The following is an 18,487-nucleotide window of genomic DNA, read 5'->3' as shown; positions in this document are numbered from 1 at the left end:
CATGGCATGGCAGTTGCTTTTGTATACTGCTAATGTCCCTACCTGATACAGTCTGAAGCAATACTAACGCAACGGCCTACATGTCAAGTGTGTGACTTTCCATGAAAGTTATGGTGTGGGACTGAAGAACTAAATGTCTGGCTAGCCGTATTGATGTCCATCTTCTTACAAAAATGAGCCAGACCAAGATTGTCTCATCATTTCCGTAGGCCTAACGTACACTATACTGTACTGCCAGCATAAAACAACGAATGAAAAAAAGTAGAATGTGTACTCTGGATTGCCATAATTTGCCAGTGTACATGACACTGTTGTGATTCAGACACAACAACGGGTGTATAGCATGTCTAGAAGCAAGCTAAGCACTGATGACTGTGTTTTAATCACATCTAGAATGTTCTTAATTTATCCCCCCCCCCCCCCCTCGAGGTTCCAGTTCGCACTGGCAACAATACATACGAGTAGGCTCCCCATCACGGACAGAGCAGCAATAATGATAATCACATGCACAAACACAGTCCCCGTGCAGGAGTGATTAGACAAGCGTGCAACTGGCAACTGATCGGGCATGCACATAAAACGAAGCCTAAACAGGGGTGTCCCTGTCATGTCTTTACAGGGGCATGCAGGGAACACACAAATGTACACGCACGTAAAGTTAAAGAAAGGGAGGGGGGGGGGGGGTAAAAATTTGTGGAAATGACAGCACTCACCATTTTCTTCATAGTGCCTCAACTTTCGCTCATAATTTTCTAACGGGTTGCTACTTCTGCAAACAAAAATGACCCTGTTTTGGTGGAAACGAACTGCCGCGATCCAGATTTGAGCACAGCAGAAGACAAGAAAGAAAACCACTGAAAACAAGAGCAGTGACAGAGCCAAGCACCTTCCATTTAAGGCGCAACAGTGCTTGGCAGAGAGCAGGAACACATCACTTACTACCTTGCCAATGTTACATGCTAGCATACCAATGCCAATGTTACATGCTAGCATACCAAAACAGCGTTTTACAGCTAGGAACAAGAACACCGAGAGCCAGTAAATGAATATGGAGAGGTACAAAATTCACATTGGCAGGGAAGCCAAGATGCTTGTATACAAGCCAAACTTGGGAAAGAACTTTAAGAACAATATTTACAGGGCTGAATGACAAATAAATGGAAGTATACAACTCAACTCCAGCAGTTCAAGTAGATCACATCCACATGCGGTGTAAATTTTTGCCAACCACATTATATAAGCGTAAAGCTGCAGCAGAAAAAGATTAGCACAAGTGGCATACCTGCCAAGTTCTAAGAAACTAAATCCATGAGATCTTCCGACACCCTGTCTATATTTTCAAGCACTGACAGAAGACCTTCTTTACAATTGTATTTACAGATATACAAATGGCCACATGAATATCAATGTCTCACTTTAGCAAGTATTTCGTTGTTGCTAATGCTGCCTTCAAAAATTCTTAAAAATTTAATTAAATTCTCGGGTCTTACGTCCCACAACCACCATCTGATTATATAGGCACGACATAGTGGGGAACTCCAGGTTAATTTCAACCACCTGGGATTCTTTAATGTGCACCCAATAGACGGCACACAGGTGTTTTTGCATTTCGCCCCCCCCCCCCCCCCCCCCCCCACTAAATGCAACCACCGCGGCCGAGATCTGATCCCGCGAACTTGTGCTTAACAGCGCAATTCGAAAGCCACTAAAGCAACCATGGCGGGTGTTCAAAAATTCTTCAGATAATGTTTGATTGTAAGAAATTTCATTTCTTTCACATTTTTTGAGGATGACGTTTCCCAGTGTCTCATACGAGCGACACATGAACAAGCGGCACTGTGTCCTCGTATTTTTCCCCGATTTTAAACTGCCGCTGGAACTCTGCATTGCTCTGTGGTATCAACAAAATACCCAGCGTCACCTTGACTGAGCACTACATTAAAAATACTTGAAGATACTTTTTACGCTAGCGCTCCTTGCTTTTAAAGTCATGACTGACCGTAGGCCTACGCAATGCCAGAGCAGCTGACGCCGAGGAGAATGATGGAGAGTCTAGTGTTGCTAGTTGCGGAACGTGGCGTTCGCTCGCTAGCTTAATGAGACTAGGGCCACTAGGGCACTCAAAAACCCTGTCAGTGTAAGGAGCAGCTCTGAGGTTAACAAAATAGCGCATGCATAGGGTTTCCCTACTACTTTCTTAACAATGTTTCGCGTGATGAACTCTTCCTACTGGATTAGATTGGGTCGGATTCTATTTGCCAATGTGGCCTGACAAAGCGCTGGACGCGGATAGAAACGGGACACAACTGCAATTTCCGGGAGATTTTCCATTTAACCGTACAACCGGAAGAAATGGTCCAAATCCAGGAGACTTGGCAGGTATGAAGTGGCCGATGATCGAAGCAGGGAAATTGCAGTATGCGGCACTCTTGTTCCTGTGCACACAGGTATCTAAGGTGCCACATGATGCATGTTTCAAAGAGGGGGTGCTTGGCACTCTTGTTTTCGGCGTGCTAGGGAACAACAGTGTCGCATGCCACAATTTATCTGATTGGGTCACTTGTGCTAATCTTCTTCTGCTGCAGCTGTACATACTGCCACACAAAAAAATTTGTTTCAGTTAACTTGGAAGAAAAAAAAAAATACAGAAACCTTCCTTCCATAGGACAAATGAATGAGAGAAGAGAAAAATAAATGGTAAAATAAATAAAGAGGACAAACTCTTAACACCACACATTCTCAATCACAAACAACTTCCATAATCATCAATCCTTCCTTTTCAAAGTACTGCTGCAGAGGGTATAAAAAGGCACACTTATCAAATGTACAATCGCTAATCATAAACTGGGCAAATGACGTTCCTGGAAAAGAATGACCAAACAATGCATTCGGAATGTTCTCAGTAAACGTAGTGCCAAAGCCTCAGATATGGGCGTTATGCAATTCAAGCTTTCACAGACCATGCGAGCTTAGTCACATTTGTGATTGACCCAGCTAAAAACTTTAAAAAATTGAACATGTGTGTTGAGGTTAATAATAATAAAAATCAATATGCAATGCAGCCTCACAAAGTGTGAAAAAAAAAAGTGTTACCAAAATTACTGCAATAGATAAGTACTTCATTTAATAGTGAAACCAGCCCCTGCAGATAAAACGTCTCTGCCCAGAAAGACATGATTGAAGCACGTAGTAAAGCAGCCTGCTCTGTGGCAATGATTATACTACCACAACACTTTTTGCATTGGAAGCACGCCCTCAAAAAACGAAAACACACGTGTCCAGATGCTCCACACACAGCAGCTAACTGAAAAACCTGTTTAGAATGTTAACAAATAATCTTAAGGGCTTGCATTTTATACTGCAAGTGTTAATATTTATCATAATGGACTCTTGTAAATAGCTCTTTAGCAACAGATCAGATTTTTTAAACCGATCATAAATCTCTCTAACATGGAGTAACTGGTTGACATGTCTGTGCAACTGTGCTTTATGTACAGCCTAGGCCAATATGACAAGGATCCGTTAGTCTGACCCCACCAACATCTTCAGCACGTCAGTACAATTTGTGCCAGAAAACTGATGCTTAAAGTTTCCATTGCCTCAACAATGGCAGCAACCTTAGGCCAAACACCAAGGTTAGTCATGTTGCTGTTTCCACCCTAGCTTATTATTGGCTATAGTCACATTTCGGGCTGGTGAATTCTTTTGTTGCATGTAAATGTGAAAAATAAAATGAAAGAAGAATCTGTATAACTCTTTCGTTACCGCTAGAAATGTGCTCATTTTTAGCGCTTTTATCTTCTAACATATAATTTCAAGACGTAGTATTCGCAACATATACTGCAATACATCATATTACAGTCTTATCACTGGCGAGTTCAATGAATGTATAGCAGTAATAATTGCTCAGAAAATTTTTGAGAATTATTAAGTGAAACTTCAAAGAAGCACCTCAAGGAAGACGAATGAAAGTAATAATTTGATATTTTTAGTTTTATTCAGGGTAAGAAAGACCTGAAATAAACAAAGATATGCACCTGGTTCCTAGTTCCCAACTTTCATAAGTAAGACCAAGGAAAAGATTATTATGAAGATTTGTTGGCATCAATAAAATCCTTTGTGATGCTGATGTATGTGGGAAAGCAGTAGTTCCTATTGGCAAATGCCTATTGTACAGGAAGCATTTGTTTTTACTAAGAGTGTGCGAATACCGAATAGATCTGAAATGGAATGTGGAATTGAATCAAGAAGAAGAAGGATAAACAAATATTTATATTGAATTGCCTATCGAATATTAGAAATTTTTTCACAAAACATAATGCTTACAAATTTTGGGCCAGAAAACATGGTGCTGTACATGCTCAGAAGTCTCCTAGCATTGCATAACAAGAATGTCGCAAGCTATCTGTTACTTAGGCACATAAACATCAAGATATACAGCACGATTAACCCCTTTTAAAGGGAACTACAAATCAGTATGGCAGCACAGATGACAGCTCAGTTCTAGTATATGAAGGTATGGAAAATATAGTTTTATCGATAGAATGTCGGTCGATTAGAATCAAGTGCTTCTTTTCCTCTGAAGCTAAAGAAAAGTGAAGTTATAAATACCAATCAGGTTCTCAGTTGCCTCTATCACTGATCGGTCGTGAGATTGTGCATGCGGGTTAGATTGACGACTGCTGAAGCGGCGTGAAGTTCGTTGCCACCTATCCAATAAGACCTGCGTGCCTATCGGTAGTTGATCAGTCCGAACTTTGCAAATGCTTTCGCACTTTCTGAAATACGTGCAGATTTTATTGCCGTTTCCTCTGTCCACATCGCATTATCGTTTCGATCGGTCCTATCGACCTGGACAAACCTTATACCAACTGAGGCGGACCCGCTGATCCCCGCATTAGACAGCGGTCGGAGAGCACATGCGGTAGGGCAGAATCGCTTGCAGAGACTATACTCCGTTTCATACATCAGGTGCAACGCTGTCAAAGCTAGCGCTCTTGTTTGTGCTGTTTACTTCCGCGACCAAAAAGTAGTGCGTTGCTTGCGGTGAGCGAGAAACAATTAATGCTTTGCCGGCAACGTTAAACCGTAAAAATTTGTCACAAGCTTGACAAAAAACGTTCCTATTGCTGGGAAAACAATCGAAATATGCGAGTTTGTATTTTGTGTTTTTCGTTTTTTGTCACATCTGGTTTTCGCTCTCTCCGTAGCCCTGGCCGCCTGTTTGCGCTTTGCGGATAGTCAGATTTGGGAAAATGGCGCCGAGCTCTGTGGCCTCGATTACCTCTCCTGTGCGCATTTTTTCGAAGGTTCGTACATCGAAGTTGTCAAGGAACTCCAAGCAAGTTATTGCAAATGTGTACGCCCGTACCAGGCAGCGTTTCCTGGAGAAGTCTGTTCGGGAAGTACTGAGCGCTGTGAGCGAGGACACCGGAGTGTCTCCCCGTACCGTCGCGAAATTCAAAGCGGAGCGTCTGCGTGGGCCTTTCGTGTCTCCGAAGAAAAGACCTCGCGAAGTGAAGATTTCAAGCTCGCAAACAGTCAAACATGACAGCTTCACAGTCCATGCCATCCGTCTGAAAGTGCACAGCATGTACGCCAAGAGGGAGATCCCAACACTGGACAGTGTGCTAAAGGCTGTCAACGAAGACGACGACTTGCCGAACTTCAAGAAAACGACCTTGTGGAGGTTAATGAAAGACATTGGCTTCATGTTTGATAAGAGGAAACGGAATCTTGCGCTGATCGAGCGCAGTGACATCATTGCCTGGCGCCGCAGGTACCTGCGGGCGATCAAGGAATTCCGAAGACAGGGCAGGTAGGAATCGTCCTTTGGATATTTTCTTACGCAGCATGTTTAGAGTGCCCTTATATAATGCGGCTTGATGTTAGCATTGCAAATTCATAATCGTAATAGAGAGCATTATCAACATCCACTGTGCAGCACTCGTTCCCCCGAAGGGTGCGAGTTACCAGCACCACTGCTGCGAGCGTTGTCGATTTTTGTTTGCAGTCGCTGTAAATGATCAGGATTTCCAATGAATTCTTACCGAATCAGGCAAGTGCGACACCCAAACTTACCATGAATCAAAACTGACTGCCAAATGCCGCCTGCGTGCAAAATTTAAGCCCGGATAAGGGACCAGTAACGCCAGGATATCTTTTTTCTGTCGATTGTCTCTGAGCAGCTGTTCGTGAGAGAGCAGTCAGCGTGTTAATTGATAACAAAGAAAATAGATTATTCTTATGAATTATATTTTTACTTCTTCTTTTGTCTCATGTTCTCCTATGTGATATTTGCGATTATGATCATGCTAAGATTCGTGCTGCTACAGCGGGTATGTTTAGTTGTCTGCATTAACTCGTGCACTCGTTTGTTTTGCTCTGCACAGGTGCGTCATCTACTTAGATGAAACGTGGGTGAATGCAGGGCACACGAAGGAATACGTCTGGCAGGACAAGACTGTGAAGTCAGCTCATGATGCTTTCCTGAAAGGTCTGTCAACAGGATTGGTCGCGCCCTCGGGCAAAGGGGCCCGTTTGATCCTTGTACATGCCGGGAGCAGTGCAACAGGTTTCGTCCAAGGAGCTGCTGACTACTTCCGAGCAAAAAAGGGGAACAACGCTGACTACCACTCTGAGATGGACGGAAAGTACTTCGAGAAGTGGTTCACTGACAAGCTTTTGCCAAACATTCCGGCCAATAGCATTGTAGTCATGGACAATGCTCCATACCACAGCGTAGCTCTTGAAAAAGCACCTACCAAGTCTACGCGAAAAGCTGATATTCAGCTTTGGCTCACAAAGAAAGGTGTTCCATGGTCACAGGACATGGTGAGAGCTGAGCTGCTGGAACTTTCGCGAAAGGTCAACACACCCACCATTGTCGACACTCTGGCGGCTACCCATGGCCACGAAGTGCTTCGTGTACCACCATACCACTGCGAGTTCAATCCAATTGAACTTGTTAGGAGCCAAGTGAAGGGGTACATCGCAAAACGTAACACGTGTTTCACTTTGGCTGAAGTTGAAAAGCTCCTGCCGGAAACATTGGCATCTGTAAGCCAGGAAAACTGGCAAAACTGCTGTGCTCATGTAGAGCAAGTTGAGGCCGAAGCGTGGGAACGTGACATGATTGTCGACAGTGAAATTGAACTTGTCTTCAGCATTTGTGATTCGTGCTACTCCTCCTCCGATGAGTCGAGTGCTCATTTCAGTGATGAAGACTTAAGGGGGGAGGAGGGGATGAAAAATAACTTTTTTGTTTCTTGTCAGAAAGGGCTGAAATTTGGCACACACGCTGTACATTGCAATAGAGGGTCAAATCCAAAATTTCATTAAGATATCTTCATTAGTTTTTGTTTTATAAGAATTTACAAAAGTTTACAAGTTCCTTGCTCGTGGAAAGCCTGGCACAGTAACGAAACATGGTACGGAACTGGGAATACTTTGTATGTTTGCCCAGATGTCTAATCTATATCAAGACAGTGTTAGATTTTTTTTTTTAGTGCCCTTATAATTTTTTACTCAACATGACATGCATGTAACTTGTGCTTGACTGCATAGAGCCATGCAGTAATTGTGAAGTAATTAAATAATGGAAAAATAAATGAACATTTCAAGACTGTCTTGATGTGCAGCACAGTTCATGGATCACAGCAAAACAAACTGGATCAAAATCGGTCCAGCCATTGTTGTGCTATGCTTTCCACGAGCGAGGTGACCGACCAAAAAAACACTACTGAGAAAACGAGCTGCAAAGTTTTGCAAGCAGTGCAGGTTTATTAGAACGCATCAGGGCGGTAATTTTTGGCATCAGTGCTGTCAAGCATCTTCTTGCACCTTTGCCTCTTCGTTTGGTGGGCTTTGAAAATTTAATAGCCTGGCTAGTACATCAAATTGAACTTCCGTTCAGTTGCGGACATCGCGCGAAGGGAGTCGCGCACGCTGCATGCTCGCGATTCTGCCGTCACCGCTGACGCGAAACGCGGCTCGAGGCGCGTCTGAGTGGTGCGCCGTTCGGGCGACTATTTTTCCGGTGAATTTTCGGTTATTACACTGTAGCTCGTCGACGGTTGGGGCTCGCTCAGAGGCGGCGTGTTCATGTCGCACGATGCATCAAACTAAGTACACCGTCTTCGCCGGCGATGGTGACTTTCGACCCGCGTCGATACGATCTCGGCTGGTTCGCGTGGCCGTACGCCGAGGCGCGGGAGCTTCCGTTGGCGCGTCTTCCGTCGACTGCGTTATCGGTATCGATGGCACAGGGCGATTGTCGGTTTCGCTGCTTGAGTCACACGGTGCAAGATAGCGCGGCACGTAATCCACGGTGCAAGGTAGCGCGGCACGTTTAGTCGGGTGCTCCTCCGCTAATCGCTGTAATTTTCTCGCCGTAGGAGGCTTGCGCTTCCGTATTCCGAAGACATGCTTCGTCCAAACTTTCTTCTCCAACAAGCGACGATCCTTAACTAAACTGGGCGCTCTCAGAAATCCGAATTCTGCGTGTCAAGTGAAGACGCCGGCATGGTTTGCGAAGCGAACAACTGCGGTAGCCATCTTGCCCGCTGCCGCAGCAGTAACCAATGGGAAGACGCCATTCAGCACGGCAGCCAATCGCAGGCCCGCTTTCATCGGAGGGCCCGTGTGACTACCTCTAGCAGACCCGCGATTCTTTTGTGTTTGTGCGTTTGTTACAAGATGGCGAAGACCGACGAATTGAGAAGCGGAACGGGGAAACTTTGAGCTTTCGAACGATACCAAGATGGCGGCGCTCGGTGGCGGGAAATACGAGATATGACTCCGTGAACTGCGGTGATTTTGCGCGATTTAAAGCTGTTTTTTCGCCCTGCGCACTGACAAATTAATTTTTTTCGGGCACTTCTAGTGCGTTTCCAGCCAAATCATTTTGATACAGCGTAGATTAGGCGTTGCAGATACTGAAATGCGGGGTTTCCAAAAACCGATTTTTCTCGTGATTTTCACGATCTGATCCCCGCGTCCCCCCTTAAGTGGCATCGAGGAACTTGTTTGACTTGCCAGGAATGTGTAACCTGGCATCTGGGTGTAACTGGATGCGAGAAAGGCAACAAAGGAAGAAACCTGCACCCACCAGACCATCGATCCCATAAATAAAGTTTTCGTTTTCTAAACCATGAAAGTCGGCCTGCTGTTGTAACATTGTAATATCGCAAAAAAAAAAAAAAAACATTGTAGTGAAGAAATAAATCATGGACAAGAATTCACAAAAACGTTCCATAAATTCAGTCAGGAAACAGATGATTAAGAAATCTAGAATATGTTCTATGCGTTCCTCTGCCAGAAACCAGCATTCTAAGTTACAGAAATGTTTATGAACATTTCGATCAGTAAAAAACGATGCGTTACTCGCACCAAGTGCTTCGGGCTTCTCCAAAGCGCAGTGCCAAAGTCGGGCCCACGCTGTTTTGGTGAAAGCTGAATCCGGTGCTTTGCTGGCGGCATGGTATAATGAGTAACATGCTCAGTGTTTTGAGAGATGCTCAGAAATGAGTTAATCTCCTCGGAAATGGCGAAAACGAAAGTTGTAGACGAACACCTGTTGTCAATCCGGCCTGCGTGGAGCAGCTGTGCTAACTAACCAATGAGTTAACGTCATCTTTTCACACAAAGCTCTCGCTTGCATTAACAAAGTAAAGCGACAATGCTGCAGAGTCGCAACAAAATCGCCATTGCTGGTCAAATATCGGTATGAGCTCAGGGGGTTTAGGCCCGCTTACATGAACACGGTATGCGTCAAATGAACAGATAGGTGCAGTTCATTTCCGAAAACGTGTGGTGCTTAAGTTATTGGGAACAAAACAAGATTTAGAATTCAGCTCATAGAAAATGTGATAACCCCCCCCCCCCCCAAAAAAAAAGATCTTTCCGGCATGCGGATTTGAACCCATGCACTCTGAAGTTCGATGTCGTCTCTCCGGAGCAACGCGTTAGACCACACGGTCACAAAAGAGCGCGGAGCGATACACATCTCCATTTTTTTCTTTACGGACTACTTGCGTAGCCTTCACAGCGTTGCACCTGATGTATGAAACGGAGTATAAGTCCACGACCCTGGCCGTGGCAAGGTTGGCATGTTCGGAGCTCCTTTTGCACCGAAAACAGTGAAGTGAGGTGTTCACTTGCGCGTCATCGAGCACGAGGGGCTCTGCAGCGCACACGACATGTGGCACAGCGGGGGTCTCTACACTGTATATATGAATATTCAAAAAATTTAACAGTAGATATTCAACATAAGATATTCAAATTATTCGATTTGGTGATATTTGAGTATTTGTACGCCACTGCATTCTTTAGGCTCGCGAGGCAATGGTTGTGAGGTCGGGGAGTATGCAGAAGCCTCTGCATGCTTGATAATTGCATTCAATCCACTTCTCTGTGCAAGCAAGGTGGTCTAGGTGGTCCACATACTTTGTTCAGTTCCTGTACAGTGCTGTACAGTAATGTGGAGTGTTGCACCATGTTGTTCAGTAACGAATATGACCACTTGCCCAGGCAGTGTCCAAAATGTAAGAGATTAAACAGCTAGTTAAGCTTCCATCAAAACTCAGTATGAAATCGACTACACGCTTTTGTGTGAGTGAAAACTCCACACAACAGTTAGGACTGCCCATAATAATTTGTACATTTGCTGTCGAACCCCTGAAGGATAAAAGTAACCCATGGTGGGGAAAATAAAGTTGCACTTGATATTAATCGAACACAATTGTCAAAAGTACATGCACTCATGAGCATCTGCCGCTGTTTGAGACACCGTTAAAACAGGCTAACATCAGAATGGAAAATTGACCACCAGAGAGGAGCGCCCGTGTCTTCACTGCTGCTGTCATTTAAAAATTATGTTGCCGAATCGACCAAAGCGAAAATTTTGCATCATATTATTGAAAAAGTGCTGGAACACTGGAGGCTAGTTTTGACGATACCTCCAGTGTAAGTTTTAGTTTTCCAGACTTCCCAATCAGCTAGAAACTGTCAAATCTGACAAACAGTTAAGTTCAGTCGTTATTCCTGACAGTGCATGATGTTGCTAGTAGAAGAATACCAACAAAAATGTTTAACAATGCGTAGAATAACTGTCGATCAAATTGATAGACTTCTATAGCCGCGATAACGAAAGAGTTAAGACGCCAAGAATTTCAAACCGGCCAATGAAAAATTAATATTACTTAAGATTAAACTCCGCTTCTGTAAATGCACAGAACTTGGTAGGCAAGCTCGCCATTTTTGTGGTCTTCAGTCTTGCCCGCACGCATGATCTGAAGCCAGATCTTCGATGAGCGGCAAACTTTCCGAGGCAGTTTTCGGTCCACTGCTGCGCATGCCTTGTCTGTTAGGCCTAATCAGCACTCTTTCGCTGGATGTCAGCCACGAAAGTTACGGCTTAGTGCCACGACTTTTCACCAAAACCGAAGCTATAGCGTCTTGAAATTGACCTTTAACATGCACCAAACATTTTGAAATTTTAGCAGTCTGCCTTGAAACCACCTCTAGGGCAATGTTCTCCAACAACAGCGTCGCTGAAGAGATGGGTAACAGAGCCACTGGACGAAGATACCGACTTGGGCGATTTGTGCATCCACGAATAGAAACTGTTCTTAGAAAGATGTGGGCGCTATATGCAATTATTTCTGCGGGATATATGTGCGGACTTTTTCTTTCCGCGGTGCTCTAATTGGGGGTGCAGCTTATACGCAGAAAAATATGTATATTAGTTTGTGTCGAATACTTTGAAAACTTCTAATGCTGAAATTTGAGCTGAAGAGAATTCGCACAAGCCTAGTCCACATGTTTGAACAAAAAGCTGTGTAGGACTGTCACAAGTCTGGTTCCAAAGAAAGGACAATTATTGGCTTCTGAGCGTTACCTACCCTTCCCCTGTCATGATGGTTCCGGACCGCGCCTTTTGAGTGCTGTTTGTCCCAAAAGTTGCTAGGCGCTTGCAAACTGGACTGGACACAAAGCAGTATGATACCACTGTATTTGCTGGAACTAATTTACATTTTGCATCAAGATAAACTTAGACCATCACACCTACTCAATTAATCTGACTTCAACACGGCCTCCACTATCTAGTGCGTGGAACCAATGTACAATGGCGACCAACCTTTTTGGCGACTGCACTTTCTCTGACTTATTTGTGCTCATGATACTGCAAACGTGGCGGTTATGAACAAAGTTGCGGCCATTCAGCCTGCCACCTGACCCCTCACTTTCATTGTAAAGGTGATTCGTGGGTTTCTGAGTGCCATACAGCCACTGCGAAGAGTGTTTCATTGAGTCACCTGCTCCTGATGAGGCCTAGCCTGTGGGTAGGGCAGGTGGGAAGCTATCACCGCTGTTGATAAATTTAGTACCTGTAGGCTACATCGCAGATCAAGTGAGATCACATGCATGGGTCTGACTGATGACCACGTGTGATGCAGACTTAACTCTGTGGGTAATTACCCGGCAACTAATGCGAATACCTACCAAGTTTGTAAGTGCACATACAAGATGGAATGGCTTAAGCTTGCATGTGGACATGAACCTACATACTGAATTTGCACAACACAGCCTAAACTGATAGTGCTGATGAATCAAGGGCTAGTATGTGCTTCGTGATGACACGCGATGCCTGTTAGGCTGTGGGATAGATGAACACAAACACACCCCAGCCTTGACCATCACAAAGTTTCAAGTAGATATTATTTCAATGCAGCATAGCACAGAGACATTTTCTGCAATTAAATGTTATGCCGTGCTGGTGCAGTAAAAGACAGCTAAACTTAATTTAGTGTCAAAATTCTTTTCTCGACTGCACAATTATTTTTATAATTCTTTACGGCTCTCTCCACATCAGAAATTCAACCAATGACTGCACTCCTACCCCAGCCAACGGCTAAAGTATTGTTGCAAAGCTGCATGCTTTCTGACAGTATGTAAGAGAACTTGGGCCTGGGAACTTACACGGCTGACAGTATACATTAGCCACGAAACCCGTGTCAGTCATTAAGAAAAACAATTAGCGCAGGCTAAGGTGATAAAACATTGCATATCTGCAAGCAACTAAATTGAGTATGAAATTGTCTTTGGAGTTCCTTGAAATTAAGGTTCTTATACCTGCTGCACATTATTCACTCTCCTCATTTACCTAAGCACAGGGCCACTGCACTCGTGGTTTTATATCTCACACAAGCAACGCAACTTACATTTTCTTCTGCAGCTTTTCAAAAGCTGTAGTTGCTTCCTTGAGACCATCCTGCACAGCAAACAAAAGGAATAAGCAAATGCAAGATAACGTAGATCAAAACACATGGAGGACAACTGTTGCTAAGTGTGCAATATCAAGTGCAATTTCTGTCTTAAAATCTCCCACAAAACATAAGATGACCAGGAGAAACTGGCCTTTTGGAAAGGTCAGGGGGTGATATTTTGTGCGAAAAATGCACCCTTGAAGGTAACAAACTTTTTGCTTAAGCGGGAACCACATGCATGAGCTGCAGCGTCGGAGTCAGCTGACATCTGGCTGTGGAAAAGGGGACTTTTCTTGTTACTGTTGCATGGAAAAAAAAAAAAAAAAAGGAAGGGTAGAATTCTGCTGCCAAGCCGTCACCTGAACAACGGCCAGAAGTGAGATTTCAGAAATTTCCAGGCTTCCCACTTTTGTTCCCCAGCCAATGTGGACTCTGGCCATTTTGTTGTCTGTTGTTACAAATATATATTGCTTAGAACCGTTAAACAGCTTCAAATTGGGCCAACTAAACCGGTGATGTCTGTGCCACTGAGGGCAGTGATGGAGTGAAGCAAGCGCCAGACAATGACAGCCAGACAATTCAGCTAGTGAAGTGCAGTCAAACGCTATTTCAAGTCACCAGGGGATGGAGATTTGGTGTATTCATTGACCTTACTTTCACCAATCTGAAGCAGCAGCATGAAGACTGACCAGGTTACATGCAGGTGTATGTGTGTGCACCAACAAGCTTTTCTGGGCGCTAAGATGGTTATTTTCTGGTAGGGCTGTGTGAACATTGAAATTTGATACCAAATCGAATACTGAACAGCTGTTATCACAAATAATATGAAAGGATGTTCCCATCCAAGTATTCTTAAAGTTAGCAAGCTTTTGTCATTACATAGTACGTTATGAAGCATTGTTTATTAAAAGCACAGATGAAGCTAGAAGCAAACAAGTGGTTTCTTTACATGCACAGGGCTCTTCAGAGTGTGCGAATGATCGCTACTAAGCCTGTAAAGTATGGCGACCTATGTGACATAGCCTGCTCCATTACCCACGTTCTCATGTTTTATATATATGCCACGTCTGCGGGGGTGAAATTTGCCGTACTTTTGCTCCAATATTTCGTTTATTTGGGTCCGACGTCCTGAAATATCCAAATAGTATTCAAAAACTATTTGCATTTACAAATAATGACTAGTCGATTCGAAGACTGAATCAAATAGGACTAGTATTCGATTTGTTATTAGAAAGTTTTGAATATTCGCACACCCCTATTTTCTGGCAAATCCGTTTCTTCATACTACGAATAATTCAGAAATCTAGGCTATCCCCGCTGAGTCCAAATGATTTGTGAACGACTGCAGTAGCTAAGCTACTGTCATGTGTCACCATGAGCACATGTGCATCACTATCATGGAAAGTCAATGCTAGGATGTCCTTTTCTCACCACAGAAGCGGTTTTTGTCAAGGTCTCTGCAGACTTTTGTTGCACGGATGCAACGGAAATTATGTCATTGCCTGATGTGGTGGCACCTGGTCAACCTATGCCTGCCCACTTCAAATTGAATGGGCAGCCGTTTCTAACCCGTTTACCCCCTTCACAGGAAGTGAATGGCATTGTAGGATTTTGCTATGCTTTATCACACCTCAGCAGCAATGTTCGAGCATTGTCTCACCGGTCTTCTTGAGACTGGATCTCAAAATCAACGTATGAGCTATTCACAGATGCATAGAGCACATTTCCACAAGATACCCGAGTCAATATTTCCTCTCTCTCTCTCTCTCTCACACACACACACACACACACACACACACACACACACACACACACACACACACACACACACACACACACACACACACACACACAAACAAAAAGGAAACCATTGCTCCCTGCTACATTGACTAAGCGATGAACGAGCTCGGTATAGATGACAATATATTAAAGTAAGTGTACACAGAATACACTGTTTATGAGCCACAAAATAGCAGAGCGGAAAATTAGGCCACACACAAGCAACTTGCAATGTCACCGCAACACGGTGCTGCCATCTGTCACCGCTACGTCAAAACAACACAAAACACGCCGAGCGGTGGCAGATGGCACCACCATTACATTGTAGAGAAATCAGCATTTTTTTAGCAGTGTTGCTGCAGATGATCTGCACTTGCCATTGCCTTGGATTGGCATTGCTTCAGTAGCATATACCAGCATATATGTTCCTCTCACTCGTGCATCAATGCTCGGACATGCAAAATTGGTTCTATAAATATTTCACAACTCCTTAATGCATCCTACATGCGTGAGCTTCTCAAGGCTAACATTCACTTTATGCTTCAGGGACAGGCTTCCGCAGTAAAGCACTTTTGTTTAGAAACCGAATAGTCCTATTTTTGTTTTCAAGTGGTCTAGTGCTGAGCATTGACGTCATTGTAACAACTGATAACTATGATATTCATGATTGATAACTATGCGGACAACAATGTGACTTGATACTGAGACAGAATGTGTTTCCTTTAGTTGCTGCTAAGGTGCTCATATGCTCGATTCTGGTTGGCAATTTCCTGTCACAACTGCCACTCACACATTTGAGAGCCTATCCGGAAGCACCAATGGAGTGCACAGTGTGGTTTTTGTACCAGCACAACAAATGATGCAGCGGTGCTTTCTGTCCTCTGATGTTTAATGTCTTTCACTGCTCGCATGTAACATTTGCACAAATGACATGCAAGTGATAAGTATTGTGTCATGTTACATTATTTTTTTTTAGCTTGCCAGACTCCAAGTAAGTGCATGCACCTAGTTTAATCAAAACTGCAGAAAAAAAGATTGCCTTATTGAATTGCGGAAAAAAATATAGGTCGTTTTCAATGGAACTTAAATGGAACTAAGATTGAGAAATGAAGGTAGTTTGCTACATCTCAAATTTTGTTAAATTGAGGATGCAGTACAATTATCATCACTAAGCAAAACTCAGAAAAAAAGTTTTGTTCTGTATGCTCAGTTATATTACTGAGCACAGTATGCACAAATCGGACCAGCATTTGTCTCATAAAAGCATTTCTGCATTTTACATGTAGTATTTCAAAAGAAAAGTTGGAGTTGGCCTTGAGCTAAAGCTTTTTCTTTGTGAACTATTTTTCTTTTGGTCTTGTTAACACACACGAAAAAATGGTAAATTTGTTAAAACAATATGAACAGAATGAATTGAAATGAATGTCCTTACACAACTAACCTGGTGTGTGACAGAGGTGACCACTCCATTGCTTTGTTCCACAGTGAAGGAAGTTCCTCTACTTGTGCCCATCATCTCAGATACATCACGAAGCACCACTACGGGGATCTGCTGGGGATGCCTGTCTGCTGAAGCCTTATTTCCCCGGCGCTTCTTTGGTGGAGACAGTCGCACATGAGCTGCAGAGCCGTCCTAGATAAAATTGAAAATGAGATATCGCCACTCAAACTTGATCTCCTGAAATGTGCAGTTTGTGGACCTTGCAAGCAGGGTGTCAGACCAAAATGTGTTTCGTTCTGGTTTCAGTTTCATGCCACTGAGAAAAAATCCATTCTGTTTCTGGACCAGAACGAAAAGAAAAATGATCCGTAACAGTTCATAACGGTTTTGGTTCACATGCAAAAATATTCGAAGCAAAGTAACGCTAAACATGAATAAGTGAATTCTGAATTTTGAGATGATGCTTAGCGCCCCGAGTTAAGGCACTGAGCATGATCTCAGAAGCAGCACGTCATCGTGTGTACTCGCCGTAATTCGAGAGTGCCGTTCTGATAAAATGAACTTAAACGAAAAGAAACAAAGGATAAAACTTCGGTAACAAAGCGTTGCATCCGTGGAAAAAGAAACGATAAGCTCTTAGCGCTTAAGCCCTGGGTTTTGCTACAATGCCGATCTACTAGTGCAGCGAGCGGCAGGCTTAGTTCGATTAAAGCCCCTCCATCCATGTGCCACCGCCGCTTTTGCTAAGTAGCGCCGACCTTTGATGGGCACTGCTATTCCCTGATTCGTCACTCAAACCAGTTCCGCTTCCGCAATTTCTGGTTCCGAGGTTTCCGGTTCCAGAATTTTTGCTTGTTGCACGCTCGCACCTCTGCACAGCAGCAACGTCGCTTCCGCTTGACACCGGAAACTGAGGGGTTGAGTGAGGGAGGAGTGAGGGAGAGGTGCAGAAGAGGATCGTAGGTTGGCGGTACTTTACCAGGTCAGCGGAAACGCGTATGGTTCGATTTCAAAACGCTTTCAGTGCGATTAACGGAGCCATCGACCGGCTAACACTCGCACTGTGCCTGCCTGAGATATGCGCTTATGCGGACTCTTGAGAAACGCGCTAATTCTGACGTTGCATGACGTAGGCTGTTCCAAATTGCTGACTTTCCCTTTGAACCGAAAACCGATGAAAAATATTTCGGTTTCACTCTGAAACAAAATAATAAATAACGTTTTGGTTACGTTTTCGTTCCACTCAAAAATGCTGTTTTCATTTTTGTTTTCGTTCCATTCCGACATACTGCTTGCAAGGCATGCTTCAAACACACACCACGACTGACGGAAGCGCTCCCCAAAGTAAAAAGGAGCAAGACCAATGGTAAGGCAGAAGAATGCTTGAACAGCAATGAAACAGCACCATTTAAAAAAGAGAAAGCCTGTTGAGGTAGTAACAGCTAAACAATTTGAAACAGCACAAGCAACAGAAACAAAAATAGTAGTACGATATAGGTCGAGCATGGGTTATTGGAAACAAGTATAAAAATTAACTTGGACAAGGCATGCAAAAATGCATGCAAAAAAAGCAAAAATTACCTTGGATAAGGCACGCACAACACATGCACAAAAACAAGAGAGAACCAATGGCAAAGGTGGCTTGCAAAAATATGAAAAGCCACTAACAAACATCCTGCTGCTAATACCATGACTGCCCATTAAAACAACAAGGAATTATGGTTATGTAAGCATTTGTAACCTTAACATCTACAAACCATCTATCATGGCAGTTTGATTTCTTGCAGAACAAAAGTTGGAATTTTCGTACTCAGAAATTTAAGTTAAATTCCAACTGCACAAGTGGTTGATTCTGCATGCTTTACTATGACACCATGGTATCATATGATACTGGCTGCATATGAAGCTCGCAATGAATGCTTGAAGTGTACAAAACTAAAGCCACTGGAACTGAAGCCACTCACATGACATGTTTCCCCCAACAGATTTTGACTATGTT

General features: G+C 43.6%; 1 protein-coding gene across 2 annotated transcripts in view; it reads right to left on the bottom strand.

Moving 5' to 3' along the window:
- The window catches only part of LOC119455734 (hepatoma-derived growth factor-related protein 2-like), a 75,891-nt gene that overhangs the window by 15,621 nt on the left and 41,783 nt on the right, over window positions 1-18,487 (bottom strand). The window contains exons 12-14 of one of the 2 annotated variants that reach the window (XM_049669228.1): window positions 16,489-16,680; window positions 13,224-13,273; window positions 714-769 (exon numbers count right to left, since the gene is read on the bottom strand). In XM_049669228.1, the coding sequence (XP_049525185.1) occupies window positions 714-769; window positions 13,224-13,273; window positions 16,489-16,680 (298 nt within the window). The remainder of the gene's footprint in view (window positions 1-713; window positions 770-13,223; window positions 13,274-16,488; window positions 16,681-18,487) is intronic. The other variant, XM_037717162.2, reaches the window with a different exon arrangement.

The sequence above is a fragment of the Dermacentor silvarum genome, chromosome 6, assembly GCF_013339745.2.
Source record: "Dermacentor silvarum isolate Dsil-2018 chromosome 6, BIME_Dsil_1.4, whole genome shotgun sequence".
NCBI lineage: Eukaryota > Metazoa > Arthropoda > Arachnida > Ixodida > Ixodidae > Dermacentor > Dermacentor silvarum.
Note: the sequence above shows the minus strand (reverse complement) of the source record. Positions and strands in the feature narration are given on the sequence as shown.